Here is a 13,480-nt window from a genome sequence, read left to right on the forward strand (position 1 = left end):
CCCACATCAGTACACCACTGAAGAGAAGGATGAACAGAGCAGAGGGAGAAATTTACTTTTGGTGCCTGTGGTTTCTTGCTCCTCGTGGCATTTGCTCCTGCCCTCCTCCTCTTCGCTGAGCTCCTCTGACTCATCCGAATCGAAGTTCAGATAGTCATCTGCTGGCTTTGATTTCCCTGTCTTGGGTTCCTCCGCCAACGTATCGTTAGCCCATGTGGCCACTTGCGTCCGTTTTTGATGAACCACCAAAAATTCTCTGAATGCCTCATCTCCTTCCAGCTGTTGGAAAAAACCACACACATGAGCAGTGAAGACAGACACAGGGGCAAGTAGCCAAGTTTAGATCAGGGCCACTGTGTAATTCCTCGCAGGTAAGATCTCAGGGGAGGGCGTCTGCTTTTCGCCTGCCAGGGCTGATTTCCCTTCCATGAGATGTGGACAATTACGCTCCATTCACGAATTTACATCCAGTATTATAGGATACGACATAGTTAAACCATCTGTCTCATCTGAATCAACAGCTCTGGAAGAAGCACTGCTTCCTAATTAAAATGCTACCAATTAAACACAAGTGCAGACAGTAACTCTGAGGCAGCAAGTGAAATTCTTAATGATATAAAGTATTTTGCCCTTCTATGAAGCACCTTTAACCTGAGGATGTCAAAGCACTTTAAGCACGCAACACAGACAACCTACAAAGTTCACTATTTTACAGATGAGGAAACGGAGACACAGAAAGGTCAAGTGACTTGCTCAAGTTGGGAATAGAACCCAGAAGTCTTGGCTCCGAGAACAGAATCAATTCAGAGAGTACTCAGCAATTTCTAACCCATACTTTCTATATCAAACCCTTCTCAAATGAACAATTCTCACACACTGCTCTTCTCAACTCACCTCTTTTAAGTTTCCTGTTGTATTTTTCTTCTTTTTATCCTGAAAGAAGAAAACATACATGGTTCAGAAAAGCCTGTCTAAGATATAGCCATGAACCCCATTATACAGATCGGGAAAAAGGCAGAAAGTGCTCACTAAGATCACAAGCGAATGGTAAACCAAAAATAGGACACAGGAGCCCCGAATTCCAGACCCCCTGCTGCAGCCACCAGAGTGCACTTCCCCAGACAAAGTTACTGATGTACATGTTGCATACCTGAGGAAAGCGAGTATGACTTACTTTCTTTGTCTCTGTGGGAGCTGGACTTGTTTTGGGCTTATCGGTGGGTTTCTCTGGTGCAGAAGGCTTCTGGGAGTATTTGCTCCAAGCTCTGGGTTTCGATGGGTCACCGAATGATTTACAGAACTCTACCTGAAAAGAGACACCAACAAGGAGGCCCCTTATAACAGGTCCTACGTTTTATTATTTCAGTTGCATTTAAAGCAGAAAGACTTAGAAACTACCATGCTAAGGGCCCATTCAGAACCATCTGTTTATGGCCCTTCAGTGGAGGGAAGTCTGTAATTATATTAATCATTTCTGGACATACTCAAACAAGCTGTTCTGTTCTCCACTGTCATCCAGTGCATTGTCTCCGTAGAACAAGAGAAAATGTAAATTTCTTAAATAACTTTAAGAAGCATGTACACAACTTCAGCCCAGAGATCTGAGACTTTAAATCAGCCTAGCACTGGAACAGCACTGCTGGAGCAAAGGATAGAGCAGACTAACAACCAATTCCATTTGTATTGCACACCTGAATCTGACTGCTCCTCTTACCATCAACCTGACCAAAACTAAGAAGATTTTCACCTGCCTTCCTCTGCTTGAAGATCAAATGCTGCAGATCATGCCCTACCTCTGCAGTGGCTCCCTTCGCAGAAGAACTGGTATGGTCCCACTGAGTGCATGGAAATAGGATGCTGGGGGAATGCCATATTGATCACGTTGCAGCACCCACACGGCAGATCCTCCTGTTCCTAACCCCTGTATGGAGCCTGAGAACATATTCCAGCCACTGGGCCCAAGTAGCCAACAGCTCCATAGCTGCTCTGCAGCTTGTGGGGACAGAGGAAGGGGAGGATTTTATCTCCCACATATTTGCCCAGCACATGGCCTGCTTATTCAGGCTGGACACTGGGCAAAGGACTCTTTCCTTAGTGTGTAGCTTCCACAGTACTCCTAGCCCTTGCCAGTGGGGGAGCAAGAGACTAGGACGCAAACCTGGCTCCCTGAACAGCAGCAGGGATAATTACTAACACAAGTCACTGGAATGCCTGATAATCACCCCACAAACAAGACTCCACCACTGAAGTATATATAGCCAGCTGGGTTTAGTGAACCTCCTCTCCTCCTCTGCACAGACACAAACACAATTAGTTCATCCTAAAGAGTAAAATAATATCAAGTGGCAAACTTCTCCCAGAGAGAGAAACAAACATTTCATTTTAAGACCAACTCACCGTTATTCTGGCCATGTCTATGAAACTCTTGTTGAAATGATTCATTGCCATTTTGGCTTCATCTTCGGACTTAAAGCCGATAAATCCAAACTTGCGGAACTTGCCATCCTTGGTGAATTTCAGGCTGCAATCAGTCAGCGTGCCAAAGGCTGCAAACAGCTTCCGGAAGCGATCCTCCTTCATCTGTAAAAAGAGGACAGGCACCAGGGAGGCAAATTATTTATAGCACATCAAAAGGGTGGTAGGTGGTTTATAGACAAGTCTTTGCACTGAAAAGCTCACAGTTGAAGTACACTAGGACTTCATCTTTATGATGCCTCAGAAACACAACACAATGCACCACTGCTGCAGCCCTTATCGCCCTAATACTGAAGCACAGGTTATGTTGATAACAGTCAAATTCCCTCTCAGTTTGCAAGCCAGTCCTGTTGTCTCTATATCTGTCTGTCAGATTGCAAGATCTTCAGAGCAGGGGCTCTGTATTTGGTGCCTTGTAAAGCACAAGTATATCACTGATTCAGAATAAACAGCAACCCCTACATGACTTCCATAACTCAGCCTAAGAAGTAAGCTCCCTCTTGACCAGGGTTAGGTTCCTAGCATAATGGTCAGTGAGAGTGAGACCCTTCATAACAAAAAAGCAGAGCAATCCCCAAATTGTGCCCCCTAGTCCTGCAACTTAGGGGCACCCCCTAGCCTTTGTCCCTCCAGCCCTACTCCCAAAGAACTCACCTTAAACCTGGCCCCAAACCCTCCTTGCCCTTCTCCAATATGGGATATCCCCCCACACTGGCCTCTCCCTCCCCGCCCCCCGCCAAGGCTTTAGCCCACATGCCGCACCACATGGGACCCCTCCGACTGTAACCTTCCCTCCTCCTCCTCGTCAAGTGCACCCCCCAGTTTACCTCTACTCCCCCCCGGACCCTAACCATCCCTCCCCATGTTGAACCCTTCCCTCGCTTCACCTCTCGTCCCCGGGGCTACATCCTACCCTCCTCTGCACATAGGGCCACCACGCAAGGCTATGCTCACCCAGTTGTTGGTGACACTGGGCACTACTCTAGGTAACTCAGGAGGGTGGAAGACCACGAGTGGCAATGAAGCCCTCTTGCTCTAGGCCCAGGCAAACTGAAGCCCCTCCACTCCTTAAACTTTCTGTGACCCTGCAAAACTATGAGGAAGCTAGCACACAAACAGACAGGTTTGCACACGGCTCGCTAGCCAAGGCCAGCTTCGGCCTAGAAAACTTATAAATAAGGCAGAAATGTTTAGCAAAAAACAGTAACAAATAGAACCAAATAAGGCAAGGCTCGGGCAATGCTACTGAGGAAAAACATAACTGGCTGCTTTAGCTAATTGGCTACGGTATTCTACGGGGCAACAGGTAATTGGTTGCATAAGCTTGTGTAGTAAAGTAGGCAAAGGTATAAAATGTATACTGAAATCTGCATGCGGGGCTACAGGATTTGAAACAGTTCAGTCTCCCTGCGCCCTATCTAAAGCTTCAAATAAATCTCTCTGCTTCTCCACCCCGTTGTGGTCATTGGCGCGACACACACCGGGCAACGAACCCAACTGTTGCTTGCCTCGGGCACTCTGTGCCGGCAACAGTTCTTGGAGCCCAACGTGGGGCTCGAGGCTGCTATTTAGCCTTGCCCGGACCCCTCCTGGTGGTCGACGGATTGCGGCGACAACCAATGCCCAGCACGCACCGGTGAGTTCATCGGGAGGCCTCGGAGGAGACGCGATTTGCTCGACCTCGGAGGGCACAACGGTGCAAAGCGCCCCTATAGTGGACAAGCAACTGCAGGCGACGGTAGGAAACCAGTCCCTTGGAAAAGGTAGGAACAGTCCAGTGGTCTGGACTTTCTCTGTTAAGACCTGGGGACGCCCAGTGTCGTCCGGAAATATGGGACAGGGACAGAGTACTACAGGCAGGGCACAGTGCACGCCCCTAGAATGCATTCTAGCAAACTGAAAAGTGTTTGGATCGAATCCAATAACAAAAAGCAAATTAAAAAGGTTTTGTACAGTAGACTGGCCTCAATTTCGGCTAGAGGACCAGGAACGGTGGCCACCGGGAGGGTCAGTCAATTATAATACGATCCTCCAATTAGTTCTGTTTTGTCAGCAAACGGGTAAATGGAATAAACATCTGTATGCGCAAGCGTTTATGGCTTTAAGAGATAGAACAGACATTCTACAGAGATGTAATTTGACTCCAACAGGACCGGTGGTAGCTAATGTTAGCCCCCAGAACCCCCTCAATGTTGTAATGGCAGATTCAGTGTCCCCTTCGGCCCCCACACCCCCACCTTATAAGGGTAGGATGCCTCGGGTTACAGAGATTGCCCCCTCGGTGGGACTCTATCCTTTGATTACCGAGACTGTTGTGGTTCGCCCAGGGGCAGACAGACGCCAGGCCACCACCATGCAAGTTTACACCCATGTGCCGTTCAATTCAGTAGACTTAGCAGCTTTTAAAACACAGGCTGGGGAATTCTCAACGAACCCAAGCTGGTTTATTTCAGTTTTCGAGGGGTGCCTCAATAGTCACAAGCCGGATTGGGACAACTGTAATATCCTCCTGAAAACCCTGTTGTCTAAGGTAGAGCAAAATCAGGTTACAGCTAAGGCAAGGGAGGAGGTATGGCAGAGACACGAAAGGGATCCAAATAATGTCCCCACTGCCGAGGACGCGGTCCCCCTAGCAGATCCCAGGTGAAACCCGAATGACCCCGTACTCATGACCCATCTCACCTCCTATAAGGAGTTACTTTTGCTTGGACTCCGACAGTCAGCTATCCGACACAACAATTGGGCAAAACCGTCTAAAATAATACAGGAACTGAAGAAAAGTCCGGTTGCCTTTTTACAGCGCATTCGGGGTGCCATTCGGCAGAATACTAACGCAAACCCCTATGGGCCTGACTATGGCTTTAAAAACTGCAAACCAAGCTTATAGTCTAAAAAAGGAAAAAAAAAAAAAGCAATGTAAAATACTGGTAGCAGCAGTGCAGGCTGGCACAAAGGGAAGACCCCGGGATGGTAACAGTGGACGGGGAGGAAGGAACCGAGGACGAGAACATCCTGGACCGCAGGAGAGACTGCTGGGTCGCAACCAGTGAGCCTTATGCCGGAAAAAGAAACACTGAAAAAATGAGTGCCCTGAAAGGGAGCATACCCCCATGATGGCGGCAGGGGAGCAGAAACAGGGGTGTCAGGGGGGACGGACCGCCCTGCCCCCGGAACCCCGAGTAAAAATGCGGGTGGAAAGCTCACATATAGATTTTTTAGTGGACTCTGAAGCGGCACGGACTGCCGTGAACCGACCCCTTCAGTTGCCGGTGGCAGACTCCCTTACTGTGGTGGGCGCCACAGGCAGAGGCACCAAGTGCCCAGTGTATGCCCCAGCGAAATGCGCTTTGGGGAACAGAACTCTCTCTCACAAGCTGGTATACCTCCCTGACTGCCCAACGCCTCTGCTGGGACGGGAGCTGCTCTGTCGCCTAGGCGCCACCCTGCATTTTACTGAGGATGAAATGAAATGAGGATGAAATAACCCTTACCTTACCCCCCAAGAATGCATGAATCATGTCCCTTGCAGTTGAACCCTCAGCTCTGCAAGCCCCAAAATGAAGCCAGTGGGAAGACCAGGTGTACCCCCTAGTGTGGGCAGCAGGGGTCCCAGGAAAGGCCACCCACCAAACCCCTGTCAATGTTCAGCTCATGCCAGGGAAGGGCCCAGTACAAATCAAGCAGCATCCAATCAAAAGGAAAGCCAGAAAAGGTCTGCAGAAAACTATAAATCGGTTCCTAACATACGGCATCCTGAAAAAATGCCAGTCAGCCTGGAACACTCCCATTCTGCCCGTACAAAAGCCTAATGGCACGTATCAATTGGTACAGGACCTAAGGGCGGTAAATAAACGGGTTAAAACTCTGCACCCCCTTGTCCCGAACTACTGGCTTCTATTGGGGGACAGGTTTCAGAGTAACAGCCGTGTTAGTCTGTATTCGCAAAAAGAAAAGGAGTACTTGCGGCACCTTAGAGACTAACCATATGCATAAGCTTATGCTCAAATAAATTGGTTAGTCTCTAAGGTGCCACAAGTACTCCTTTTCTTTATAGGGGGACAGTATACCCATTTTTTGGTCCTCAATCTAAAAGACGCTTTCTTTACCATTCCAGTTGACACCCCCTCTCAGAAAATCTTCTCCTTCAAGTGGAAGGACCAAAAAAGGGTTAAAAAGCAACTTTGCTGGACAGTGTTGGCCCAGGGATTTAAAAATTCCCCCACCCTCTTCGGCCAGGCTTTGGCCAGGGACCTAAAGAAGTGGGACAATAAGGGAAAGGCCCTCCTTCTGCAATATGTAGACGATTTGTTACTTGCCACTGTGGGCCTCTCCCCCTGCCTTGAAGCCACCGTAAGCCTCCTGAACCATATTGGGCTCCAAGGATATCGGGTTGCACTGAGTAAGGCTCAAATCGCCCTCCCAAAAGTACAGTACCTAGGGTTTCACATACGGCAAGGGGAGCGCCAGCTTTCAAACAAAAAAAAGAAAGCTATATGTCAAGTCCCTACCCCAAGCACTCGTAAACGGCTCAGGGCTTTTCTGGGTATGGCGGGCTTTTGCAGGATCTGGATCCCAGACTTTAAACTATGGGCTAAACCGTTATATAACGGTGTCAAGGGAACGGATCACGACCCCTTTCACTGGTCCCCAAAAGCCAACAAGGCATTTAGAATCTTAAAAAAAAAGCTAATGAAAGCTCCAGCCCTGGGTCTGCCGGATCTCTCTAAGCCATTTCAATTGAATATACATAAACAAAAAGGGGTGGCCCTGGGAGTGCTAACCCAGTTGTTGGGGACCTAAAAACGTCCCGTGGCTTATTTTTCTAAACAACTGAATCAGGTTGCAAAGGGTTGGCCGGCATGTTTACGGGCAGTCGCGGCTACTGCCCTAGTACTCGAGAAAGCCAAAAAGCTAACATTGGAAGGGGTTATGCAAATATATACTCCCCATATGGTCCAAGCCCTACTGAACACCAAGGGTGGTCTCTGACTCACCCAGGCTCGGATAGCTCGGTATCAGGCTAAGCTGTTAAAGAACCCTGAGGTCGCCCTGCAGCCTTGCCCCACCCTCATCCCAGCCACCCTCTTGCCAGAAACAGAAACACAACTGTTTAGAAATCATAAATGCCCAATACTCCAGCCGCCAGGACTTAAAAAATCAGCTGCTCCCAAATGCGGATTATAAGTGGTACACTAATGGTAGCAGCATTGTCATAAATGGGCAAAGGAGGGCGGGTTATGCTGTCGTAACCCTCCATGATACCATAGAGGCCAAGGGGTTGTCCACCAGGGCCTCTGCCCAGCTGGCTGAGCTGGTAGCCCTGACCCATGCGCTCAAACTGTCAAAGGGAAAGAGAGTCAACATTTTTACCGATTTAAAGTGTGCCTTTGGGGTGCTACATGCCCACGCTGGCCTGTGGAAGCAAAGGGGAATGCTAACGGCCCACGGCTCCCCAGTCAAGTACGGGCCCCAAATTCTCCGGCTCCTAAAAGCCGTACAACTCCCCTCGAAAGTAGCGGTGGTGCACTGTAAAGCCCATCAAAGGAAAAATCAAGACATGGCCAGGGGCAATGCCAGGGCGAACAGAGAAGCCAAGCATGCTGCCATCTTGACTCCACCGGAAGCTAAGAATGCCCACATGCATACCCTTATCCCATCAGTTGGGAAGCTTCCAACCCCTCAGTACTCTGGGGAAGAGAGAAAACTAGCTAACAAACTTGGTCTTCAGAAAAAAGAGGGATGGCTTCATTCCCCGGAAGGAAAAATCCTCCTACCGAAGGGCCTAATCCGGCCAGTACTGCAGCAGCTACACCAAACCACTCACGCTGGCAGGGAGGCCCTTATCCAGCTAATGGAAAAATACTTTCTTGACTTCAGGACTCCGACCCCTGGCTACCCAGATACAAGCTGACTGTTTAGCCTGCCAAAAAAATAACCCTCGGCCAGGACATCCAGTAACAACAGCTACCCTGGAACCCACTCCAGGCCCCGAACTGGTGTGGCAAATAGATTTTACTGAGTTTCCCCAAACTCAAGGGTTCAAATATCTCCTCGTCTTGGTGAATCAATTCAGCGGATGGCCTAAAGCCTTCCCATGCCATAATTGCACCGCCAAAACAGTGGCCCTCAAGTTTGTTAGGAAAATTATTCCCCGCTTCGGACTCTCCCAATGGATAAAATCTAACAATGGAACGCACTTCACGTCAAAAATCGTTCAAAACATCTCAGACGCCTTACAGATCCCCTGGAAACTCCACACACCATGGAAACTGCAGGCCAGTGGTGTAGTGAAGCGTACCAATCAAACCCTTAAGCAACACCTCTCAAAAGTGTGCCAAAAAGCCTCCCTGCGATGGCCCGATGCTCTGCCCCTTGTCCTGCTCCACGTCCGTGCTCTCCCAAAGGGTAAATTAGGGTTTAGTCCCTTTAAAATTATGTTTAAAAGGGCATGGCCTATAAATGGAAAACCGGTTCTGGCAGGAAAGTGGAAAATGGGGTGTGGTTTTTCGTCTCAGTATATGTGCTCTCTGTCTGCTGTTCTCTCTTCTCTCCACAGATATACCAAAGACTCCCAGCCTCTTCCATTAAATGCCCCTGTCCACTCCTTGCAGCCAGGTAACTCCATGCTTGTTCGTACCTGAAAGGACAAGCCTCTCCAAAAAAAGTGAAAGGGACCCCACACCATCCTGCTGGTTTCCCACACGGTGGCAAAGGTCAAGGGACACAAAAAACTGAATCCATCACTCTCGCCTAAAGGCAGTGCCAGTCCTCCACCAGCGGAACAGTGAACCATCCAGCCCATCACCACATCACCCTCCAACAATCTTGAACTCAAATTATTGTTTAAAAAAACATAAGCACGGGGGGCTACAAGGGCATATACACCATGAGGTCCCTCATAGTGGGTGTCATTTGCCTAGTATTCCCCATATCTCTCGCTCTAAAAAAAAAATAAATAAAAACCATTAATTTAAATGTAAATACCTATAAGGCCTTCAAAATCGCCTTTGCCCGTAAATTTAATCTAGCCAACTGCTGGATATGTTCCCAGATCCCCTACCATGCGGCCAGCTTCCCTTGGAGGGCAACCCCCCCCCCAACTGGTCAAACCTCTGTAACGGGTAAATAAAAGCAAACACCGCTCGGTTGCAAACGCGGCCCACCTTAACAGAAAACTGTACTAAAGAGGCCAAGTTTAGCAGCAACACTAATCCCTGGAAACCCTACTGAAATGCGACCCATGCCCCCAAACTCATCCAGCTACGCTCCATCCCCATGGGCCTCCTTTGTTATCGTCAGGAAGCCACTGTTAACCATACCTGGTTTGCTGGTAATAGTACCTGTCAGTATTATTTGTCCCCGTCCGCGAATACCACTATTCCTCTATGTAATAGTGCCGGCCAAGACACAGGCGAAGGGCTTCAATATTATACCCCCTTAAAAGCCGCAGCCGACAAATGGGGCCACAATGGCAAGGTAGCCAATGAACAGTCCTTTTATGTCTGTGGTAACTCAGCCTATAAATGGCTACCCCACCGTTGGCACGAAAGCTGTTATTTGGGATACTTACCCCTCCCCTTCGGGTCATGGCCCATGTCCCATCGGGCTGTCCCCGGCATCAGCGTCCCTGTATGCCACCCCCGAACCCATTAGTAAAAAAAATAAATTCGGTACAATCCTTCTCCCAGCATATGGGGTGGGTAAATTGGCCAAGCTCTATCGCCAGCTCTCTGTATTCCTCACCAAGTTAGCCAATAATACCTTGGCCATAACGAAAAGCCTCAACACGAAACTTTATCAACTCTGGTTGTTGTCCCTGCAAAACCGCCAGGCCCTAAATTACCTTTTGGCTGCACAGGGCGCGGTGTGTGCCCTAATTGGAAATAAACGCTGTACGTATGTCCCAAAAAAGTCACAGGATATTAACAAGCACATCCTGTCAGCCAAACAGGCTCTTAACCAGTAAAAAGCCCCCCCAAAAAGCCCACTATTTTTGACTCACTCTGGGAATGGCTGCCCAACCTGCGGGAAGGCATTATTCGTCTCCTGGTCACAGGTGCCGTGTTGTGTATTATCATTCTCCTCTTGCTTGCCTGTTGTAAAGCACTCATATACAAAATATGTGCCTCCCGCTCCACAAAAACCCCAATATATCCTCTTGTTAAGAATTCTAACTCCTCAGCACTTAATCACTTATTGTCCTTAAAATATAAAAAAACTCAGTTGCAAGCTTGTTAAGTGTTCTCAAAGAAGGGAGTTGTTGGTGGCACTGGGCTCTACTCTAGATAACTCGGGAGGGAGGAAGACCACGAGTGGCAATGAAGCAAGCAGGGGGTTGGACTAGATGACTTCCTGAGGTCCCTTCCAACCCTAACCTTCTATGATTCTAAGTCCTCTTGCTCTAGGCCCAGGCAAACTGAAGCCCCTCCGCTCCTTAAACTTTCTGTGACCCTGCAAAACTATGAGGAAGCTAGCACACAAACAGACAGGTTTGCACACGGCTCGCTAGCCAAGGCCAGCTTCGGCCTAGAAAACTTATAAATAAGGCAGAAATGTTTAGCAAAAAAACAGTAACAAATAGAACCAAATAAGGCAAGGCTCGGGCAATGCAGCTGAGGAAAAACATAACTGGCTGCTTTAGCTAATTGGCTACGGTATTCTACGGGGCAACAGGTAATTGGCTGCATAAACTTGTGTAGTAAAGTAGGCAAAGGTATAAAATGTATACTGAAATCTGCATGCGGGGCTGCAGGATTTGAAACAGTTCAGTCTCCCTGCGCCCTATCTAAAGCTTCAGATAAATCTCTCTGCTTCTCCACCCCGTTGTGGTCACTGGCGTGACGCACACGGGCAACAAACCCAACTATTGCTTGCCTCAGGCACTCTGTGCCGGCAACACCTTCCCCCCCCCAATTCACCTCCCCCTTGGTCTACAGCCATCCTTCCTCCTCCCCCAGTCCCTCCTCGCAGATTTACCTTTGCCCCCGAAGAGGCGACCCCCCACCCCCAGGCTATGCCCATTCCCCCACCTACCCTCAAGAGGGGACTTCCCACCAGAGCTGTGCCCATTCCCTCGCCTCCCCCCCAAATGGGGAACCCCCCCAGGGCTATACCCATCCCCCCCCAAGTGGGGACCCCACGGCGGGACCCCCCCAGGCGGATCACCCCCATTCCCCCGCCCCGGACTCGCCCCGCTCGGCAGGTTCTTCACGATGAGACGCGACATGGCGGGGAGGGGCCCTGGGCCCGCCTGTTCCCCGCTCAGAGACGGAGCCCCTCGCGCTCAGCACCGCTCACGCCGCCCGCTGGCCGCCGCCATCTTGCCCGCAGCGCGTCACGTGATCGCCCCAACGGCAGCAAGGCACGCACGCGCGAGGAGGCCAAAGGACGGAGAAACCTTGCGGGAAGGGGTGGGGGAGGGTCGGTCCCCCCTCCGTGTAGCTAATGCGCATGCGCGAAGCTGGGACCGTCTCCTCCTGTGGGCGCAGTGCCGAGGTGCGGTCAGCAGGGGGCGCTGGCAGACGGGGGAGGTTGCAGCCCTGAGCTGCGGGGCGGGAGCGGGCTCAGCCCTGGCCAGCTCACACCTGGCTTGGAGTCTCCGCCCAGGCTTGGGGCCCGCGGGCAGCGGCGCATGCGCACCCAGGGCCGGGGGCGGAGGGGGAACCTGCCTTGCGCGTGGCTGCGTCAGCGCCGGGGTCACCTCAGACTCGCCGTGCTGCGCTCGGGTGTGTCTCTGTTCAGGTCCCGCCCCAGAAACGCCCCTGGGCCCGGCCAGCGCCTGGAGCCGCGGGCAGACGCCGTGGCCGGAGTCAGCCCCGCACACGCGGGGGCATTTCCGGGGAAACCCAGCGAAGACGTGTCTCCTCTTCGCAGCCGGCCTTTGGTGCCCCCCTCCTCTCCCCGCCCGCCCCCGGCCCCGGCCCCGGCCCCTTCTCGCCCGGCTTTGGTTCTCGTCTCCCAAGGGCTGAAGAGCTTTTGCCTAACCCCGGTTGCTGGGCTCCGCACGGGGGCCGCCGGGTGGGACGGGACCGCACGCCGGAGCTCAGACTGGGTGCTCGAATGGTCCCTGTGGGCCCGACACGCTGTGAAACTCTTTGGCCCAGGTTGGTGGGGGCCAAGTCACGCCCCATCCTGCCGGCTCAGGGGCTACGCGACAGGCGCTGAGCTGGCGGCATCAGTCCAGTTCCTGGTAGGAGGGAGTGTGAGCTAGTGGTCAGGGCGGGGGACTGGGAGTCCGAGCTGGTTTCTAGTCCTGATTCTGTGACCTCGGGCAAGGCGCTTTGGGAGCTGTGCCTTGGTTTCCCCAGCTGTACGCTGGGGTTCGTGATGCTTGGTCACCTTTGTGATGCGCTTTGAGATCCGCAAAGGGTCTGTGCGTCCACACGTGAAGTGTGAGTTGTAGTATTCAGGGTAGCAGCCGTGTTGGTCTGTATTCGCAAAAAGAAAAGGAGGGCTAGTGGCACCTTAGAGACTAACCAATTTGTTTGCATCACAGACCCACCACAGAGTGGGCATTCACTGTGAGTCCCAGCAGAGAGGCTAAGAAATAAATGACCCTAAAGCCTGAATTGTCTTATTACTCCTGCATCTCCAGGGCGGGTTTGAGGCACTTTCCAGGGGCAGAATGAGGGAAGCACTGCATCTGTAGCTACTCTGAGTGCAAGCAGAGAACTTCAGTGTGCCGGGCTACCAGCATGAAACCCCCTCCTCTCAGGAGTCTGTGGACCGTCTCTCCCCACTCCTAACGCACAGTGGCCAAACGGAGGTCCCACCCTCACTTATTCCACACTTGCTCATCTGCAAGGCCTTGCCCTGTCCACAGCCAAGTCCCTCATAAAGACACAGAGGTAGCTCCTCAGCTGGTGTAAATTAGCATAACTCCACTGACTGCCAAGCTACCTCCACCTAATCTGACCCCAGCCTCCGCCTGCGCTGGCTTATGGATACATTGCCTGGTTGGTGGTCCCCTTCCCCGGACTTCTGGCTCCATTATTCTATGATTCCG

At 51.1% G+C, this 13,480-nt stretch overlaps 1 protein-coding gene across 3 annotated transcripts in view; it reads right to left on the reverse strand.

Moving 5' to 3' along the window:
- RBM19 (RNA binding motif protein 19) overlaps positions 1-11,846 on the reverse strand; it is a 135,058-nt gene extending 123,212 nt beyond the window's left edge. Inside the window, exons 1-5 of one of the 3 annotated variants that reach the window (XM_074973153.1) lie at positions 11,666-11,845; positions 2,398-2,580; positions 1,175-1,306; positions 895-933; positions 57-279 (exon numbers count right to left, since the gene is read on the reverse strand). In XM_074973153.1, the coding sequence (XP_074829254.1) occupies positions 57-279; positions 895-933; positions 1,175-1,306; positions 2,398-2,580; positions 11,666-11,701 (613 nt within the window). In that variant the 5' untranslated portion in view covers positions 11,702-11,845. Of the gene's footprint in view, positions 1-56; positions 280-894; positions 934-1,174; positions 1,307-2,397; positions 2,581-10,477; positions 10,615-11,665 lie in introns of those variants that run through there. The other 2 variants (XM_074973154.1, XM_074973155.1) reach the window with 2 other exon arrangements.
- Between the last annotated feature and the right edge of the window lie 1,634 nt (positions 11,847-13,480).

The sequence above is a fragment of the Natator depressus genome, chromosome 15 (genome assembly GCF_965152275.1).
Source record: "Natator depressus isolate rNatDep1 chromosome 15, rNatDep2.hap1, whole genome shotgun sequence".
Classification (NCBI taxonomy): domain Eukaryota; kingdom Metazoa; phylum Chordata; order Testudines; family Cheloniidae; genus Natator; species Natator depressus.